General features: G+C 35.9%; 1 protein-coding gene across 4 annotated transcripts in view; it reads right to left on the bottom strand.

Moving 5' to 3' along the window:
• Positions 1-22,374, bottom strand: part of LOC111512197 (tyrosine-protein phosphatase non-receptor type 13) — a 261,752-nt gene that overhangs the window by 8,289 nt on the left and 231,089 nt on the right. For all 4 annotated transcript variants that reach the window (XM_074183059.1, XM_074183061.1, XM_074183062.1 and 1 more), the window contains 5 exons: positions 12,839-13,047; positions 12,049-12,240; positions 9,166-9,318; positions 8,340-8,515; positions 3,620-4,038 (listed from right to left, as the gene is read on the bottom strand). In XM_074183059.1, coding sequence (XP_074039160.1) covers positions 3,620-4,038; positions 8,340-8,515; positions 9,166-9,318; positions 12,049-12,240; positions 12,839-13,047 — 1,149 coding nt within the window. The remainder of the gene's footprint in view (positions 1-3,619; positions 4,039-8,339; positions 8,516-9,165; positions 9,319-12,048; positions 12,241-12,838; positions 13,048-22,374) is intronic.

The following is a 22,374-nucleotide window of genomic DNA, read 5'->3' on the forward strand; positions in this document are numbered from 1 at the left end:
TATGAACATTTTGGTATTACAATTAGAAAAGTAATATCTTCTCACATTTGACACTTTGTGGCCTCAGGAGCTCAAGGCTTCCTGCCAGTATTGTAGGGGGGAGTCCTATAATAACGGTTGATAAAATTTATAAACTGACAGGTAAATCAGGGGATTTATTGACAAGTTTGGAACCAACTGAGAAAGGTGTATATGTTAGAGAAGAGAATTATAAATATTTCGACTGGATTCAAGTTTGATTCAATTGGTTACCGTTTAGAGTAAATTTCCCGTTTTTGTTTTGTATGCAATACAAGCTCCAGGGTTGATAAAGCGGGTGGCGCTCTACCCTCCATCTTACCCACGCCCTTCTACACTGTTTAAAAGCTGGTGGCCTACCCTGGGAGCTATGCTCTCTACTCCCTAGTAGCCACCCCCACGCCAATTTGTGGTTAACGAGGAATCGTTTACAAATTGACTTAATTAGCGAACGAGAACGACAAGGCGTGACACTTCCCAATATGAAACTGCCATATAGTCAAAGTTACAATCAACATGATTCACTATTACTTTCTGCAACCGGGCCAACCCATCATAGCAGAAAATCGGGAAAATCGACGAAATGTACCAAAAATTGCGTCACCAGTAGCCGGCACTGGTCAACAGAATAGATCCGATCCTGCTCCACAACAACGCCCATTCGCACATTTGACAAATCACCGTTCGAAGATTATATACGAATTGAGCGTCGAAGTTCTGCCTGCCCAGACCTCCTGCCAAACAACTACCATGTTTTCAAACATTTTCTCACCGGCAGAACCTTCGCCAATCGAGACCAGACAAAAACGGCCTTCGTCGACTTCATCGAATCCCGAACATCCAATTTTCATGTTGACGGAATTTGTCGACTAGTGTTTCGTTGGCAAAAAAGCACTTATTCAAATGACGCTTATTTCGATCAAATCAAATAAGTATTCACCGAGATATTACAGTTTAAAATAGATTCATAAAAACGGACAAAACTTTTGGAACAACCTATGATTTGAATTATATGGTATAAAGGTTAATACAAATACGCATTGAATACTTAAGGCAACTAATGTACCTATCTATTTGATAAGGATTACTGTCGTATCCATTTAAATAGCTTTCCATTTACCACGTTACCAATTATTTTGAACATTAAAATGGGTAGAGTAAAGTATGCCGGACTTTTTTTTTGTAGACGTATGAAAGAAAAAGAATATGTAAAGAATTGTTTTGTTACATCCCATAGGTTATTGATATCAACCTTCACGAAGGCATCATATATGAGATCGAAAGAAAACTCAAATTTCCAATATCGAAGATAAATGTGGCTCCCCAAGGCGGTCAGATGCAAAGCCAAGCTTTGACATCGGCCGCCGAAGAGATTCGTCCTCTGTTTTCACTGTAAGGCAACTAGTTGAAAACCAGAGATATTAAAGACAATATTGTTATTATTATTATTAAATTTGAATAGGATGGAGACCGTTGAATATGATTTTGATTGTCAAGTTGGCGGTAATTCGGTCAAAATGTTGTAGAAAACCAATTTCTAAATTGTCAACGTTTCGAAACTTTAGTGTTTCATCTTCAGGACTCTGATGTATACGAACAAGACATACATATTGAAATGTTAGAAACAAAATAAATTATGTAATATAACAATCGGTAAAAAATAATAAACGTTTCGAACACTTTACAAAAAAAACAACGTTGATGAGTACTTACATTTAGGGCGGCTTTCCGAGTTGAAGGGTGAAGTGAATAATTTCGACATAAAATATAAATACGTACACAGGTTCCTGAAAGACGTTGACACAGACACGAAGGGATTAACAATCTGAACTGTCTGTAAATCATTCTTTATAATTCAAAAAAGCCCATGTAATGAAAGAAATGAGAATTGTATTTGGAAAAAGCAGTCGATTAATGATTCCAAAGTTAGTTATTGTTTGATTTTTTCTATTAGATTGAAATATGAGGTGTGTAAGTTTTCAATATCCGACCTTTTGTTAACGCATTTTGTCCCATGTTTTGTTATTTCAATCATTTCGTTCAGGAGTCTTTTTTTAATATCTTCTGTTGTCCTATAATACTGACTGACTCAAAATCAAAAGTATGAAGGGACGATTTGCAATGTTCTGCAAGGCTAGTAGGATTCTTCATTGTTTTCAGTGGGTTGTGTATAATTTTACAATCCCTGCTATGTTCAGTAATTCTTTGTTTGAGATACCTGCCTGTTTGCCCTATATATATTTTCTCACATTCAGCACATGGTATTTTATAGACAATATTGAATTTCAGGTCTTTTGGTGTTTTTGTTTTTATTCTCGTGAATAAATGATTTTTAATTGTATTTTCAGATTTCATACTAATTTTAACATTTTTATTTTCTAGAGTCTTGCGTAGTTGTGGTGTCAGACCTGCTACATACGGTAATTTGAAATATTTAATGTTCAACGGTGTTTTTTTTTGTTTATTTGTTCTGTCTGAATATACTAATTCTTTAATTAAAGATCTAGGATAGCAATTATTAAGTAACATAGTTTCTATTAGTTTTAGGTTTTGAATTTTGAAATGTGCTAAATGTGTAGCCCTGTATTTGAGATTGTTGATGATGTTTATTTTTTGTGTCATTGGGTGGATAGAGTGGTAGTTAATAAATCTTTCCGAGTATGTTGGTTTATGGTACCAATCAGTTATAATTTTGTTGTTAGATTTTATCAGCAAAACATCCAAAAAAGCAATTCTATTATTTTTTTCTTCTTCAACGGTGAACTGAAGTTTTGGATGATAACTATTGAATGTTATTATTAAACACCATGCATTTATGATTCAACACCAGATAGCGCTGTTTAGACTCGCCTTAGGTGTCTCTCTCTCTCTCTATTTTAGATGGTCGTTGCTTCCTATCTTCAGGCGCATATGACCAATGCTCCTCCTGTTGGTTAACAGGAGCTTCGTCGGGGGCGCAGCGGTCTTGCACAAAGCAATGCTGCCACCCATTTTTTTCTAACTTTATATATAAAAAACACTAGTTTTTTTAACATAAAAACAATTTCATTTTTTGAAGTCGCCTCCTACTTGGGAGACGTTTTGGTAATTTTTCACATATATAGCCCCCTTTACGTGGCTATCCGAACCACCCCGGCCTGGATACCGGCGTGAATAAAGGGGGGCACTTATTCATCACTTTTTCAGACACTCCATATCTCAATTTTAATACAACACAACACAAAACGGAGCCCCACGATAGCACATGGCATCCGCGTACCTTCTTTGTGGACGGACGTTATCAGCACGTCCGTCCACTACCACGGCCACCACGGAACTCCCGCCTTAGGTGTCATTAGTGGTGCACAAATGTATTGCTGGACTCAACAACTGTCCTTGAAGGGCATTTTGTCTAGTGGTAAAAACCGTATCAGTAATACAGCTCGACATACAGATATGACAGAGGACGACTTCGATTCAAATACGTACTGATTGAACAATATTTTCTGAGATTCAAATGATTTTTTTTTCATTCATGACTATTAAACTTTCAACTCTAAATTTATTAACGAAAATATATTTTCGACTTGTTGATGATAATGACAGAAAACACTATACTCACCCAAATTATACGTCAAGTTAGGAGCGTCCAGAACCTCGGCATCTAGATTATTAAGTTCGTAAGCGTTGTGCGCGAGCGAAAAGTTGAACCTCGGCTTCCTGGCCGCCACCGGCGTCTGATTAGGATTGTACAGGTCCAACGAAACAGGTCTGGGGGGTCTGTCGCCGTCCTCGGACTCCATGGAAAAAAGCGAATTGAAAGCGTCTTCGTCGAAGGGATGGGGGCACTTCTGGATGAGCCCCTCGTGGAACTGCTCGTGATAGTGATCATAATCGGCTTGAGAGGCATCCGAGGGACACTGTTGACGTCGCAGTCTTCTCGGCGACGAATTCGGAGACATGGAGCGGTTGTAGATCTCTTGGGAAACGTTCACCAGTTTCCGACTTGCTATGTCGTTCAGCATGTCGACGGCCTCTGGTCTGCAAAAAAATCTCATTTGTGTGAGGAATTATAAAAAAAGAAAAACTAAATGAACGTGTTCGTTACACCCCTGAAGAAGCTACTGTACAGACGTAACAAATGGTGGAGAGCAGACTGAGTTTCAGCTTCCAAAATTACTTGGGCTAAAAGATTTTGCATACGCGGGCCACTTCGTAATCAATAAATTCGTTTTGAATACACATTTCATCACATTCGGAATTGGATATATCGTATGGGCCACAAATATATGTTTAACTTTAATATGGCAAAGCAAGAGCAATCAGTTTCAATGTCTCGCTGTTTTTGCTCAAACACCAATATCAATAAAATCCTTCATTTTACCATTACAAAGAAATATGTTCACTTGCTTCTTCAGATGAAGGTGTACATAGTGCAAAATTATTACTCAAAATTCAACAAGTTTTACGTCACCAATAATAAAACAGGTGTGGTATATTCGAAAGTAAATATGGATACAATTTTTTAGTGATTTATTTTACAAATCTGATGAAATATTGTATTTAAAAACTCTTTCGTTTCCTCAATTGTCAGTCACAACTTTTTAATATATCATACTTTCTATGAAGTAAAATATATTCATTCAGACAGCATGCTAGAAAAAATGGATCGAATAAAGGGACGGCCTTTTTCATTTGCATTTGCCTGTCAGCATGACTACATATAGAACGTAACCTCACTTTTGATCGAACTTATTTATGGCAAAATACACAGCTTGAAATTTAGCCAATATCTAATCACTCAAATGGAATGACAGAATTTCAAATCCGATATAGTGTTGCCAAGCTGATAGAAGCGAGTTCATTGACACATAACACATGGGCTGAAAAGTCTGGGGCCTAAGAAAGAAAACGCGTTTTTAATGTTCAAAATTGGATTTATTCATCAACGTAATCTCCATCAAGAGCCACACAATCATTCCAGCGCCGCTCTAACATTTCAATAGCACTTTTGTGGAACGATTTATCTTTTGCCCCAAAATAGGCCTCCGTTTCAGCAATAACCTCTTCATTCGAAAGAAATTCCTTACCGGTGGGCATTTTTTTGAGCTCTGCCAAAATCCAGTAGTCGCTGGGAGACAAATCTTGTGAATATGGTGGATGTGGGAGCAATTCGATGTTCAATTCATGTAGTTTTGCCTCTGTTTTGATTGATTTGTCATACGGTGCGTTGTCTTGATGAAAAACATTTTTTTTGCCATATGCGGCAATTTCGGACTTCAGACGCACCAATAACGATATACAGTGTCATCCCCAAAGTATGCGCCATATGGGAAACTTATTTATTATGGGTTTTTCGACAAAAAGTTATTCTTGATAAAAGTTTGTGCATCCCCTAAAACTGAACATGCACCAACAAAATACAGTAAAACACACGTAATATACGAGGAGTCTTCAACGAGGAGTCTTCAAATATTTGATTTTGAGACAGATATAAAGTACTCTTGTTTTGAAAAATCTCGGGAAATGTTATTTAGAAAAGTTGTTTGGCATTAAAAAATACATCTAGATTTGAAGTCATGGTCATCTAAATGAAGTTTTATTTTTTTATCCCCATTTTTTAAATGGGGACTAAGAAAAAAATTAGCTAAAACGATAAATAGACAGCATCCTGTATATGACGGTTTATTTTAAAAGCCTGTAATATTACGAATTACACAACTATGTTGTTAACCACAGTCGATTTTTTGAAGGGTAAAATAATTTTCAAAGTTTTTGGTGCAAAGTTATTTTTATTTTTTGTTAACACCGAAAATTACCCCAAATTATACAGGATTGTAACAAGAACTCGATAGTCAATAATATCAAAAAACAAAACATTAAAATAAAATAGGTATTTTGGAACAAACTTATTGATTTTCTGAAGATTATTTTGGAGAACTATTTTGGACAAGAAAATCTCCAGAAAATCAATGAGTTTGTTCCGAAATACTTATTTTATTTTGATGTTTCGTGATTTGATATTATTGAATATTAAGTTCTTGTTACAATACTGTATAATTTGGAGTAGTTTTTGGTTTTAACAAAAAATAAAAATAATTTTGCACCAAAAACTTTGAAAATTATTTTACTCTTCAAAAAAATTGACCGTAGTAAACACCATGGTTGTGTAATTCGTAATATTACAAGCTTTTAAAATGAACCATCGTTTTTGCAAATTTTTTTTTCGCAGTCCCCATTTAAAAAAATGGGTAAACAATAAAACTTCACTTACATGACCATGACTTCAAATCTATATATTTTTTTCAATGCTGAACAACTTTTCTAAATAACATTTCCCAAGATCTCTCAAAATAAGAGTACTTTACTCATGTCTCAAAATCAAATATGTTACGTGTATTTTACTGTATTTTGTTGTGCATGTTTAGTTTTTATCAGGAATAACATTTTGTTGAAAAACCCTTTATAAATAAGTTTCCCATATGGTTCATACTTTGGGGATGACACTGTATCATATTAACTGTTGATGTCTTTATAGTCAATGAATATTACACCATGCACATCCCAAAATACCGAGTCCATACCCTTTCCAGCCGAGTGTTGTGCTTTCGGTCACTTTGGACGAGGTTCACGAGTTGTTCTCCACTCAGATGATGATCGTTTTGATTCCGGAGTGAATTGATGAATCCATGTTTCATCCATTGTCACATATCAACGCAAAAATGTCGGTTGGTTATATTTAAACATGGCATACTTGTTTTTGTCAAAAGTGAGTTCGCGCGACACCCACTATGAACAGCGCTTTCTCATAGTCAAATGCTCATGCAATATGAAGACAACAAACAGATTCTTTTGAAATCTTTACAATGTCAGCTAACTCACGCAACTCCACTTTTCGATCAATCAAAACGATTTTGCGGATTTCTTTTGTTTTCTGGTATTAGTGCCTCATTTGGACGTCCACTGCGTTCTGCATCATCGGCGTCTCTACGACCACGTTTGAAGTCAGCAAACCAACGTTTATTTGTTGTCTCTGATGAAGTGGAGTCCTTATAACACTTTTCAAGGCATTGCTCCGCTTGAACGGTATTGTTTCTCATCAAGAAGCAGTGTTTGTGATCCATTGTTTTGAAAATAACAAAACTAGTGTCACTCTCATCACAATAGTTCACATACTTATGAGTAGAATATCATGAAATTTCAACAGCTTTCTTTTGAAGGTTAATACTGACTGAAAAATTGGTGAATGCAATAAGACTAGCGCAATCTGTGTTTTACGCGCGAAACTTTTCAGCTCAAGTAGTACATCTCTTCTGTGTTTTTTGGCGCGTTTTCAGTCTGTTTGAATTTCTGTCATTTATATCAGTTTCCAAAATTGTCGTATTCGGAAAATATTTTGCATAAGCGATAATCGAGTATAAAGGGTTGTTTTTCGCCAATAAAAAAATATGTGCAAGTGACCAGTGAGAACAAAAACATGAATATTTTTATATTCGTTGAATGACAGAAAACCTAATCACTTGAATAAATGAATACCGCATAAACGATCATGAAAATAATTGCGATTCGGGTCTAATTGCTATGGGAAGGCTCTCTACTCGAGCTAAATTTGTTGAGGCAAGAAGAAGCAGTAGAACAGTAGTTCTAGAATTTGTGCAACGAACGCAACAAGTGTTGAAAAAAACCGGAAAATTGAAAAATATACTGATAATTTTTAGTACTATGGGTCTTAGGGCAATTTACTGTCTGTGACGTTCAGAACCGTCCACGGAGGTGGGGAAGAGTACATAATACAAAATTGAGAATACAGATTTTTTGAACCCTCCAAAAAAATTACCCGTGGCGGTATCTGGTGTGCAAATAGATCGTTACTTTCCTTAGTTCCAATTTTTTACATAAAGACTGTTTTTATTATTTTAGTTGATGAGGAGGTGAAAATCTGAAGTATTTTTAAATTTTTGTTGATAATTCATCATTACTAGAGTCGATTGTATTATTATTGTTGATTAAATATGATTGGAGTGGGATTTTTTTAATATCCAAAGCCAAATCGAGTCCAAATTGTGGACTATTTTCAAATTTAACAATTCCAAAAACAATGTTACAGAAATTTCTCTCAATGTATGAGATATATGAGAACCACCCATTATTCGAAACATTGAAAAAATACATGAGTGATCCCTACTGCTCTTGATGATCAAAAATAGTTTTCCTTCAAAATAAACGAAACTGGTTGTCATGTACAAAATGGGGTCCTGAGCAATAACCGGCATTTTAGAAGTAGTTGGAAAACAAAATTGAATTTTAAAGAGTACGTACTAATGAAAAAATGTAATCATTACCTCAAGTTCGTTTTTTTGGAGAAGGAAGTCCTGGGAGTTGTTTCTGATGGCGAAAGCGTCGACACTGGTGTCTGAGCAGGGTCTCTATAAAGTCTCAACTTCACTACATCAGGACACTGCCTCAAGAATTGAACTGCTTGTTCGTGAGACATTGGGCATATTTCCACATCGTTAACCTATAATGAAAATGATATACGGAACTGACTGATTTTAATTATATACTGAAGAAAAAATTCATTTCTACATGTGTTATATAGTTAGTCTGGTACAATTATATTATACAGGGTGTGTAACATAAGTACGTAAAAATATTCAAGTGATGTATTCATGAGACAATTTTAAGAAAAAAAGTCTATATGAAGTCCGAAAATGCTTCGTTTCGGAGATACGGGATGTTGAAATTGAATTTTTTTGTTCGCTTTTTGAAAATAACTCTTGCAAAAAATAAGTTATTTGCACAAAATTCGGTACACGGGGTTTTTTTGTACCCCAAAGCATTTTCTTATAAATGTCACATTTCAAACTATAGAAAAGACGAAAATATAATCTGGAAAGACTTATTTTCTGTAGTTCCAATTTTGCACCCTTAATTTCCTATAGAGAGCATAAAAGAAAGAAGATTGTGCATAAATAACAAAGACATTTTTTCCGTAGGCAATAAATAACAGTTCAAGTTTACAAAATATATAAATAACGCCCAAACGGATACTTCGACTCTCACTTGAAAGTACAAAAAATGACCAAGCAATGTTCCTGTACCAAAATTGATTCGCTACCAAATATTTCTTCCTATTCATTTCTTAACTTCAATTTTATAGGTACTTACAGCTATGATTTTGTCTCCAGCTCTGATCCGTCCGTCTGTCACTGCCGGTTCCCTCACCAGCGCCCTCACGTAGTGACCAAGGGCACTATCATCCTCTTTGCGCAAAGTGAAACCCAACGATCCTTGTTTTTTTGTAAGCGTAATTTCAAATTCCTGAAAATAATAATGATGTTTGTATCACAAAATATTACATCTTCAGTTTAACGATTTCAACTCCAATTGCAAATTATTATTTACAAAATTCAGTATCACAAACGCTTTTATGTAAAGAAGTCGAAAGCGATATTGAGCCCAGGACTTGCTTTCTTGATGTCAGAAAGCAACATGTTAGGTCTTCAACGAATTAACGTCCTTTTCAAAGTATAATCTGATTCCCTGACGTTTTAGCCTCTGTGTAACTATAGTCATCATACCAAGTCTAACTATTAATGATGAATAAAAAATACAGCTAGTAAACAACTATAGACATTCAATCTTTAGGTGCACTTCGAAAATTCAGGTGAAAACACCCGTCTGTCTCTAACTATTCATCATAATCTTTTTGGATAACTTTAAAAGATGACTCAATAATAATGATGGAAAAGTAGTAAGTCAACAGGTTTTTTCTCAGAAATGATCTTAGAGTTTGTGCAAAGATTGAGAGGATGGTTTTTGAAAGTTATACAAAAAATACAAATTTACTGATGAGGAACAAGAATTTTTTCTCGAAACTTCTAAAGATATACCTGGAAGTTTGAAAGTTTTCCTTGTAAGCAAGATAAGATTCATGGGGAGGGGATCATGGGGGTAATTACATCCCCTAACATCAACATTCAATAATGAAATGAAAGGTAGAACTGAAACCTCTGACACGGTTCCCACATAGCACCAACCAAGTTGGCATCTTCAGCAGATGGAGTACACCATTTCCGAACTCTAGAACTGATCTCTATTTGTATCTAATAGGCTCTGGCTATTCCACATCATCTGCATCTCTGTTTGATGTGTTGGTCGTTTGATGTGTTGGTAGTTTGATGAAGCGTTGACGACCAGTGGAGTCTTGCCAGTAGAACGTGTAGAAGAAAACTCTAGATATGAACATTTTTTATCTTTCCGGTGATAGTTACAGTCCTGGATTATTCTTGCCATTTCATGCAATGCCACCACAGGATGCTCCCTATGCTGGCTTACGTGCCCTAGTAAGGCTCATCGACGAGGGGCTAACATCGTCTCGCCTATTCAGTGGAGTTAAAAGTCACATGTTGTCTGATGTTGTCTGATGAGTCTATACATCAAAGAGACAAAACGTGTGCCTTTCCGATCCCTGCGAATATGATAAATAATTTGCGTTTCATCATTGAGTTGTAGGTCTGACAGTATGTTCCTGGAAAGGTAATATAAAAATAAAAACCACCCTTAGGCCAATACACATGTTGGGAATATGAATTTAGGCTCTTCCCACGTGTAGAGATGAGGGAGTGATGACCACTATATTAGCAGCGGGTCAAAGTTAAGGTACAGGTATACTGAGGTACACTACGACCTTGGTTTCATCAATATCGAAGTAGTCCGATTATCAGACATTACGGTTTATTGGGAAACATGAGTGCAAGAGCCTTACTAAGGCGCTTGCGACGTAAGTTAGCATAGGGAGCATCATGCGGTGCCATCGCATCGCATGAAATGGCAAGAATAGTCCAAGACTCTAATCATCACCGGAAAGATAAAAAGTGTTCATATTTAGGGCTACGTTCGACATGGAGTACTGGTAAGACTCCACTGGTTCTCAACGCCACATCAATCTATGAACAGATTAGCTATTGCCGTTCCTTCGTGCTGTCTGTCGAAACAGTTGTTGAACTGAAAGCAATCCTGTTCCCTGCAGACTTTTGATAGTTGTTTGTAGTCTTCGATTACTTATTCACTTTTCTTCGTCTTGTCTCTTCACATTCGTGATTTAATAATAATAATAATCGTCTTTATTGTTTCCCAGCTGTAGTTACATACAAATATTTAGATAAATTACAGAGATAGTTGCTGATATAACAAAAGGCGAATTTCAACTCAGTTAGCACAAGTGCTACTGAGTTGTTTAACAATGAATTCATGTGAATTAACAAAATGTAAACTCGATTGTAGCATTGAGAGAGATTCAAACTCTTTGGTAAGCCGTTTAGCAATTTTATAATTAGGGGAACTTATGGCGGAGACAATTGAGAATATTTGGTAGACCGTAAATTTTGGGAACTGTAGGAGTATAAATCTGCAAACTTCTGTTCAAAGTCGGTGCTATCAAACCATCTTGGGCAATGGGTTCCTTGGAAATTTATTAAAGGGACGATTTCAAATAAATTATCAATTCTCTCATAATAATCTGCCTTGTCCCATATCACAACCTTATTGCCTTTGTCTGCTTTTAGATATAAAACATCTTCCTCTTTCAATTTCTTTCTTCTTTTTGCATCCGAAATCATTTATGTGTGTATGAAAGTGGATTTGAATTAGGACCAGTTTTAGAGTTGAGACGCGAACTTCGTTGGTGAAACACATGTCGAGAAGAGTTTCGCAGTTCTGGTGTTTGGTATCAGTGTGTGTTCTGAACATTCAGTACATTTTGAATGGGTATTATAATATATATATATACACGCACATACTCCCATATAATAATTATTTTCCTTGAAAATTACACCCTCGAAATTTACATCTGAATCCGACCTTGCTCGTAAGTAAAATTTCATATACTCTTTCATATATCACTTCTCTTCGGAAGCTTCCTAATTTCTACATAGTATTGAAGTAGAATGCCAAAAAGTACTTTCTTGTTTCAAACAATTTTTTTTTTCTAAAAAAATATCCCCTTTTTATTATCGTTATGATACTTTAACCTACGATAAACAAACTTACCCCGTGGTAATGCTCATCTTCAGGCGTACTATATATGGCCGATGACAAGTTTAGAGAGTTAGGAGGTTCTCTTCTAGGCGGGGGAGGAGGAACTTCTGATATGGGACTGACACAGTTCAAAACGTCCGGAGGAGGTCGGCAGACCCTCAGTTCTACATGGTTGGATGCCGTTCGTAATACTTCTAAAGCTTCCTGGAACATTGGTTATAAACATTGTTAAAGAACCATACTTTTCAGTAATAGTGCATGTACATTTTAGTGATGCTTGAGAGCAATCTGATTGTTCACAAAACCTTGCAGCCTTGAAGAAATTGAGTTGAACATAAATACTTATAGACTTATAAACATATAGAAGTATGTATGTTCTTATACAACATAAGATGATATCGATGTAAGTACTTTATTCAGAAATGCAAAGTTGACTAACAATAAGTACATTCCTACTAAAGGAGATACAGTTTTTGCCATAAATGTTCAAGTTTACTTATGAGTAGTGTTTTTGAGTAATTGGTCGTTGTTAATTAGTGGCATTTAAACAGTGTCAAGTTTGATTTCATTTGTGGCAAGTAAAGTGCTTCGAATGAACTTCATAATTGCTATTATTGAATTTTAGTAACGGTTATTGAAGTTTTTTCTCAGTGATACTGAAGCAATTTCTTTTACAAACATAAATTAACACATGAATCAAAACAAACTCCTTTGAAACTTGATTTGACCTAACTGTTCTCATTCTTTCCTCCTCTAAAATATTTAGACTGACAATAATAAAACAACAAACGAAAATACTCACATAGTTTGTGAGTCCGGTAAGCGTAATTCCGTTGGCTTCGAGCAAGAGATCTCCAACATTGAGGAGGCCGCACGAGGAAGCGGGTTGGTGCGGAAACAGTCTTTTGATGCGGATGATTCCCGGCCAGGAGGCGCCACTGTCGATGCCGCCTGTCACGCTCAGCCCCAGCCCTCTGGATCCTTTCATCAATTTCACCAAGAATGTGCTGTCTGCAACAATGAAGACATCAAAAATTGATATACATTCTAAAACAGATATTGAAAAATGAGAAAAACGCTTTGTTTCTTTCTATTTCTGCACCATTATACAAAAAATACATATATTCCATTATACAAAAATATATATTCCAAATAAATTATTCACGGAGATATGTAGATTATGTATCGAAGTGACTTTCAGATGCAAACTAGAAGAAAGAACCCTCTCGAAACAACTACTTTCATATTGACATTAAATTATACGAAAATCACTTTTTCCTAATCAGTTTTTTTCTCGAAACATTCGTTATGGAATTGAAACAGATATAATTCTTAGAAACTATACCCAATATAGTACATGAAACAGTATCGATATAAAATTTTACTTATATGGAACACTATCATTCTCAATGGTGTACTTCAAAGTTTCGGAACAAGACGTTTCCCACATATTTTGGACAAAAATAGAAAGACAAACTTTTTTTTTCAAAAATCATTCGTAAAAACTGTAACCCTTCCAATTCAAACAAAAGTCGTAATGTTAGTCGTAAGTCGTTTCGTAATGTTATCAAAAACGATGCTGAAGAGGTGATAACACAGGTGTTTTGTTATGAAGCTTTGAAGTACACCATTGCGGATGTCAGTGTTCCATGTAAGTGAAATAGAAATATAAGTAGAAAGATAATAAATAAGAATGACTCACCTATACATACACACACATATACATATAAAAATATGCTGAAAACAGATGTTTACCACAATAAAGAAAATGCCCACATGTGTAAAATAGTAATAAGAAATAGAAATATAAAAATCAAGAGGAAAATTACAAAAAACGTTATATTGGTGTAAGTTATTGCAGATGCTAAATGAAACTTATAATTTAGTTTGACACTAAATGTATTTCAGAGTGTTAGTGGAAGTTATAATCATAACATTCGTCCAAACTTTAATAGGGTCTATCATGACGTAAAACTTTGATTGCTTTTCTAAATTCTGAGGGACTTTCTATACATTTACCGTCGTTTGGCAGGTGGTTGAATATTTTTAGGTCATTGTAAATTATTGAGCTTTCAGTAAGTGTCGAACTGGGTATAGGCAGTGTGAAATCGTCAGTCTGACAAGTGGAATAATTTTAGGAGACCAAAAAAAAGCGTTTTCCCAAAAATTTGTCTACCCTTAAAATATACCCCTTTCAATTAAGTTTCAGAGAGTTTAGGAAAGCTACGTTTCGACAATATAACTTTTGAGAAAAATAACCTTGTTTGGAGAAGTAAAATTAAAGGAGAAACTCAACAATCTCACACACGTTTGCAAATCAGAACACAAATAAGTTACATCGTGAGCATACTCTTCAGTTTTTTCATTCTTATTATCTGGGCTTTGTTCGTTTGAGAAGAGCTCTATCTCAATGTATTGTTTAGGTTCAGTTATTGGATCAGGAGTTGGACAGTTGAGAAGCTCTCGCTCCTGATCTAAATTTACAGGGAGGTCAGTTGGAGTCGTAAGATCGACATCCATTTCCTCTGTAAACTCAGCGTCAGAAAGCATTTTAAAGTTTACTCTGTCCATAACGGTTCCACAAGTAGCTAGGAAAAGAAGGTCAATCACGGCAGAGCCATGCATAACCGTGACAAGGCGAAGCTATCACGAGAGGGCGCCTGGTATCTCGAAGGTTCCGTAGAGCTGATAGGCTCAGTGTCATTCATCCTCTCGGCACGGATACACACACCTTAGGATTAAGCCATCGTTGGGATGCCATTCAGTTAGGGAATAACAGAACCACAAGTGAATCTTGCATTTCCGTATCCAGCGTTGCTCAACCCCCACATCTCAAGACAATGCACTCGCCAAAAACAGCATGCACAGTGGTTCAGGCAGTGAAAGATGAACAAGGACACGTTACCTAACGTGTAACGAGGCCAGTTTGTCGAGCTTCCCTTTCTCTCACGCATATGTCAGTGGAAGGCAGGCTCCTCCTCTTTCGTCGGACAGACTCTCATTGTCTAGTGTGCGTTAGATATATACCGTTAACAGTATTATAAAAGTCTAACCAGCAAGCACGAAATATTATTTAATTATGCGTATGTACATCATTAGTATCATTATTTAATCCTACAAAAGTAACAATTGGCTTATGGTAGCTATAATATATGTACATATACAAAATAATCAATAAAATATTTCATCAATGAATAACTTTTCTTTACATTATCATATTGATATAAATAAAAGTTTATTAATTACCTAACCTTTTCTCACGTTTAACAATTTCAATTTTAAATAGTTCAACACAGTTGTCACTTTTGTCGGGCGTCCCGAGACGCACACGTCTTTTTTCACTGTTAATGACAGGTCTTCAGAAGCATACTATTGTAGTTGCAGTAATAATTTTCAGAAATCTCCTATTCGCCATCTACATATGTATATTGCCTTAATAAATATCCTTCCGGGAATATGCACTCTCAACCTATCTACTCATGTACCGAATCATATGCCAGAATGAAATGGGAGGAAATTTGATGAAATATTCATTTCATAACAAACGAATCCATTCAGTTATCTCGATGTTGACGGAGAGTCTACGTACAAACTCCAGGGAGCATTCATTAAAGCTACTGAATACGTATCTATGAATGTAAATTGCCAACGAAAGGCAATTATGGGTATTTTTCCGTTTCGAATATCTCTTTTGATATTAGTCCAGTCAATAATCTTTTTTTCCGTATAATTTTGCAAACAGAACTGATGTTCATGAAAATTTATATTCAGGTTCTACTAACCCTCTACTTCAAAGTTAACTCTGTACAGGGGGTCTGGGGGATAATGCCATTCCTTTTCAGGGTTATGAAATTCAGTATTGAAAGATAAAAAGACAAAACTAATGTTACTGTCATTGAAGGACTTGAATGAAAACACAATCACACAAAAAAGTGTCGCAAAGTATTCAGGAGTTTACTTAGACTCACAACTTAACTGGTCGAATCAAATAGATCATATTCTACGTTTCATTTGAGCTACTCAAATGATATTACTACTTGTACGTACACTCATGCCTTAATTACGCAAATCAGTGCTGGGGAAACAACACTAGATTTAAAGCTTTCATTATACAAAAAAGAATAGTGAGAACAATGTCGTTAAAACCTAAATAATATTCTTGCCGTCATTTATTTATGAATACAAACTTTTCGACACTACCAAAATGATATATGTTGAACTCTATCCATCAGCGTCTAGTCAGGCGAATTTCGAAACAGCCCAATATCAACAAGGCGTCTGGTCCTGATGAAGTGCCCGTCATCGTACTTAAAAAGTGCGCAAATGAACTCGCACCAGTATTTTGCAGATTTTTCCTTCTTGTTGGAAGATTGCTCGCGTTCAACCTATTCCCAAAGAGAGCAAGGAAAATCTTCCAAATAACTATAAACCACTCGCTTTACTATCAGTGATATCAAAAATTATGGAGAAAGCCACAAACCACCATATCCTCAAATATTTGAAAGGCTTTAACATCTTGAGCGATCATCAATATGGCTTTCGGAAACAAAGATCAATATCTGTCGTATGCCACCCATATTAGGAATAACGCAATCGAAAAACATGGAGAATCAAGAGCTGTTGCGCTTGTTATTTCTATGGCCTTCGACCGTGTGTGGTATGAGGGTTTGCTGGCCAAACTTTGATGCTATGGCTTGTCGTATCATTTCTGTGTATGGCTCTTCAGATTCTTGAAAGAACATTTCCTGCAAGTGACCGTCGATGGATATCTCTCGAATACTTTCTCCATCAACGATGGTGTTCTCCAGGGATCCATATTGTCTCCAACCCTATTTTTATTGTATATCAATGACTTGGTAAAAAAAAACAATAATCCAATATTTTGCTTTGCTGACGACAGCAAACTTGTCTCGTCATTCCATTTGGAGTCCAAGACATCGGCTACGGAGGCACATCTTCACCAGCAGCAGGAGGTTGCTTAATGAGGATCTAGGAGTGATTTCGAATTGGGGTGAAAGTAACCAGGTTCAATTCAATGCCACAAAAACCCAGGCATGGGTTTTCTCCAAAACGATAAATGTCTCAGAACCGGATATAATAATGTCAGGACAAACAATTCCGCTTTTTGCTTCTATGAGTTTGTTGGGGGCCGGGGGTATATAACACATTCCGACTTGAATTGAATAGTACTGGCAGAGAAAAACCTGATTGGGAAAGTTATTGTATAGCGAAACACGTATAGTGGTTGTGTGAACCTTCCGTAGTGAACATCAAACTATATTTCATTAGTAAACTTTTCAACTTATACGCGGGTGGAAGCGTCAATTTTTCAAGTGATAAACCCACGTTTTCAGACTTTTTTTCGTGAATAACTCCAAAAGTAAACAGTTGGGCTAAAAAGTTCGTAAGGTATCACAGAATTTTCCTATGAATTTTGATTTTATCATTCAATGTAGTTGCCTATGAAGACGATACAATAATTATAGCCGTCATACAGTTTTTCAATACCATTTGTCTGTCATAGGCCTCAGTTTCGACGATTACCTCTTCATCGGCGCTAAATTTCCTTCCAGTGAGCATTCTCTTGAGATCTGAGGACAGGAAAAAGTCGCTGGGGGTCAGCCCTGGAGAATACGGTGGATGCGGAAGCCATTCGAAGGCCAATTCATGCAATTTTGCCATCGTTTTCATTGATTTGTGAAACACTCGAATATAGTCGATGTTAATGGTTTTTTTCACTTTTCAAGATAGTCCATGAATATTATACCATGCGCATCACAAAATACTCATAACCAAAACCTTGCCAGTCGACTGATACGTGTTAGTACGCTTTACAGTCGGTTTACCACGTGCAGTCCACTCAGATGACGATCGTTTTGAGTCTGGTGTGAAATGATGGAGCCGTATTTCATTCATTGTCATAATGTCTCGTAAATTAGGGTTTTTATGGTGGAACACCTTCACAGTGCTCAGAATCATCAGTTTGTTGTTGCTTTTGGTCGATTGTGAGCTCGCGCGATTCCCATACACGATACGTCCATGTCTAACGCATTCCTTTGATATCTTTAGAGCCTCAGCTATCCCGATCAACTTCACTTTGTGGTAATCCAAAATTGTTTTGTGAACTTTTTTGATGTTTTCGTCGGTAATAGCGTCCTTGGGGCGTCCATTGCGTGCATCGTTATCGGTGCTCATTTTACCTCGTTTAAACTTAGTAAACCACTTCTCAACTTCTTTTTATCAAGCCAAGCGTTGGCTTCAACAGTTTTTTTCAAGAAAAAAAGAAATGCCTCATTCCTTTTTATTCATTCTCTTCAAACTAACAAATTGCTTCACTCAAAGTGTTCTATCGATCAAAATAATAGTCCGATAAACGTGAAATGTGTATACGTGTCTTTTGAAGGTTAGGGTTAACTAAAAATTATATGGATTTAATACTAGTAGTGCCATCTGTGTATTAGCCTACGAACTTTTCAGACCACCTGAATTCTCAGAGGCGTCACACACCGTCTTCTGACAGTCCGAGTCTCTGCATATGATGATTCAAATGACACTGACCTGTAAGAAGGCCTGTTAGATATCGTAGTTCATCCCTACTGTAGTCCAACAACTGTTTGGTATCAAGCTTCGAAGGGCGAAGCCCTGCCAGAAGTCCATAAATCTTCTTGCCATTCAGGTGTTAAATGTTTGTTTGGCAAAGAATTAAGCGATGCCAATGACAGGTTCTGGTCTGATGAAACTGCTTGCAGCACTCTTCTTTGCAAAGGAGTCAGCAGCCTCACTGCTTTCCAGGCCAGTATGGCCAGGAATCCAGACCAGAGACAATCTGTTAAGTGTTCCTATCGAGGAGAGTCGTATTTGTCGTTTGGTTATTGCTACCAATTTAGACGTTGCTGGGTAGAAGCCAAGAGCTTCCAACGCCGCATGACTGCTCGAGAATATTTTTATTGACTTGTGTATGAGGTTGGATTTTTCCAATCTCTCCGCACACAATTCAATAGCGTGAATTTCCGCTTGAAATACAGTCGCATAGGTTCCTAGGCAGGTAGATATCTCTGTCCTGGGTCTGCGACTAAAAACACCTGAACCCGAACCGGAAGGTGTTTTTGATCCATTTGTGAACCAACAACTGTCTGCTCTTAATATTTCCTTCTCCCGGAGGATCCAGTCCTCTGTACTCAGGAACAGTACTTCATAAGGCAGTTCGTAGTTGTTATTTGATTACGTTGAAATTTCAAATTCTGGTAACTGACGAACAAGAATCATCTTTCAACAAGCTATTATTGAATACCAATATAAGTGATCATCTTCAGGAGGAAGATCGAGTTTAATCTTCCTCTTGAAGATGATCACTTGGTGATCGAAACACGTGTCGAGGTGTTAAAAATAACGATTTGGTGTTGGGAAAAAACTCCAACATACCACATAGAAAACATACCCTTTCAGTTATTCGCGAAAAATTGTCTGAACACGTGGATTTATTGTTTGAAAAATTAGCGTTTTCACTTGCGAATAAATATAAAAGTATTGACCTTCAGAAAAAACTGTATAGAACAAAAGTCGCTTAGAATTAGCCAATGTATCCATTCCTGAACTTATTTCTGAAGAACTATTTTGCACTCCCAGGAAAGGGTTGCATCCCCCTGCCCTAAAGTAAAAGCAACTCCCAGTATAGCATCAACTTTATCAACTTTGGAGAAGTAGGTGAGTAGAATTTAAATCCCAATTCTGGCAAAAATCGATGCTGTTTCGCAAAATTATACAATATTGCCGTATTTTTCCTTCAGTGATGGGACTATATCAAATTAAATTGAAGCAAGCAGCGCGTATGCTTATGAAAGTGGTGTGTGCATTTGGATCAGCGAAATATGAAAGATAATCTCGTTGATGATGTTTGATGCATAGGCACGCTTCGCCAGTGGCGTACATTTCGAATTTCTTCAGCACGGGTTATTTTTATCGTTTTCTTGATATCCGTTATCAGGTCCTATATTTCTTTTTTTTCCATTTCTAGAAAACTAAAAAAAATATATTCGGAACGAGACTGACCCCTAGTTGTTGTTTTACAATGCTGTCGTCTCTCGGTCTTTAAAAGCATATCAGTTTTTTTCAATATCGACTTGAAATTATCTTGGGATTTGCTGGGATTATAATCTCTGTTGTAGTTGTTTTTCCAAAAGAAGTGAAAAGATCACCAAACGTTAATGGTAATAAAAAAAAGCAAACAAAAAGTTCAATATTACGAATTGTTTGGCTCCTAATCTCATTGCCGTCAAGCGATACCTTGTTTAAAAAATCATAGATTATTCTTTTTCTCCATTTTTAAATTTTCTGAAGAAGATACAATGGAAAAACTCTATGAAAAATCTGCCAAAAATAAACATTCTGCGTTTTTAACTTTGAAGATAACTTTCTTAATTGTGAGGATAGATCGATTTTTGTAAAGACTTGGTTTATTCGCTTGTTCACAAAGCATTACTTAAAACCACAAATAAATATTTTCCTTTGAAAGTATATACATATAGATGGAATCATATGATTCCATGGTATTTTGACTAGCTTATTAATCATGGTTTACTCAACTGTGAAATGGGAATTGATAATTGGACTTCAACATGAAAATAGTTGGTGCACTAGTATTACAGCACAGTTATTCAATTGTCGGAAACCTGGAAAAGCATGTTAACAGGAAATACGTTTCTGAAGTTCAGGTAATTTTCTTTAGTATCTGACACTTATATGGTGAACAGAACATAAAGAACCTGAATTTGTTGTTCAACATCACACACAAGTTCACACACTATATTGTATAAAGGTGAATATGAGAGCTGGTATTGGCTAAAGAAAAAAAAGACAACAAGAGGTTTTATGTTCGAAAAAGCTCTGAAAAAAATCGGCTTGACGTAACAGAAAAACCTAGGCATCTTCATGAAAACCAGAAAAAATCAACATAGTATATCTTCAATATACCTTTTCTATTCGTCAATATTTTAATGAAATCTTTACTGGTATATTGATTGGTCGAAGACCAGTATCTTCTGAACAATTCGAAAATATTTTCTTGTCAAACTTTACATTTCAGCTAAAAAGATTTAATTTTTTCTTGTGAAATTTTAAATTTTTGAACTGAATCACGATGACATGTCAATGTATAAAGAATATGAAACTAATTCAGATATGTATTTTAGAAATAATAGCTCTAATGACATAAAATTTAGAAAAAACCCAATATCCCCACATGGAATAATTATTAGGAAATATCGAATGACTCATTGGGAAAATTTACTTAATTAGTAGAGTAAAGAAAAAAACATTCAATTTTGATTCAAATATGCAAATCCTTTGAAAAAATCTGTAGATATTTTCCTTGTTCACATACACAAAGACTGGCGTAACGTTGCTCTGCAACAAATGCCAACCTGACATACACTGACAACACTATACAGTGCTTTTCAGATAAAAGTATCCACCTTTACTAACTTTTGTAATACTGGTATTTAGGAAAAATCCAAAAACACGTCAATTTATGTTGGAAGGGGCAAGCATTATGGCTTATTTAAACTTACTGGAAAAGCCACCCCCTCACCCCTAGCATCATCCCTTTTTTTTTTAATTACTTCTCATATTTTTATGTAAAATTTGGATACTTCTCTTTGAGCTGATTTCAAAAATGTATAATACTTGTAGGTTAAACTGGTTAGTTTATGAGATAAACAATTGTTCTTTTAATAGCACAAATTTTACTTATTTTTTACTTTCACCTTATTTGCCTGTACTAAAATGGGTTGTACAACAGTTCAAACTCTTTAATCTGTTCAACTGTGCTATTTATTCTACTTCAAAAATCCAAACAACAAAAAAATCTACTTTTTATTAAAGTTTGACATTGTCAACTAGAATTTGTAGTCACTATTGATAGTGTACTTTGATACATTATTTATTTTGTTTCGCTGAAATGGTTTACTATTTGCAAGAAAGAATTAAAATTGTATGTTTATACTACCAAAATAATAATTGTGCAAGAGCTGCTGCTAGAATATTTAACGAATTACATGACGGAAGATATGCAACTCATAAGTATGTAATTCAACTGATGGAGAAATTTACCACAACAGGGTCTGTTTGCAATAAAGTGTATAAGCGAGAGGGACTCGTAAATAACGAAGCAATCCAAGTGGCAATTTTAGGGCAAGTCAGCTTAGAGGTTCAACAACCCCAATCGTTGTCAACAATAAGTAGAGCGATCGGTGTTTCATCTTCTACAGTTTTCCGAGTTCTACATAAATTCAAGTACCACCCATACAAAGTTAAGTTGGTGCACGAGTTGAATGAAGATGA

This window comes from Leptinotarsa decemlineata, unplaced genomic scaffold, assembly GCF_025532065.1.
Source record: "Leptinotarsa decemlineata unplaced genomic scaffold, Ldec_3_MD MMD2_tig00026330_RagTag_RagTag, whole genome shotgun sequence".
In the NCBI taxonomy this organism is placed as follows: domain Eukaryota; kingdom Metazoa; phylum Arthropoda; class Insecta; order Coleoptera; family Chrysomelidae; genus Leptinotarsa; species Leptinotarsa decemlineata.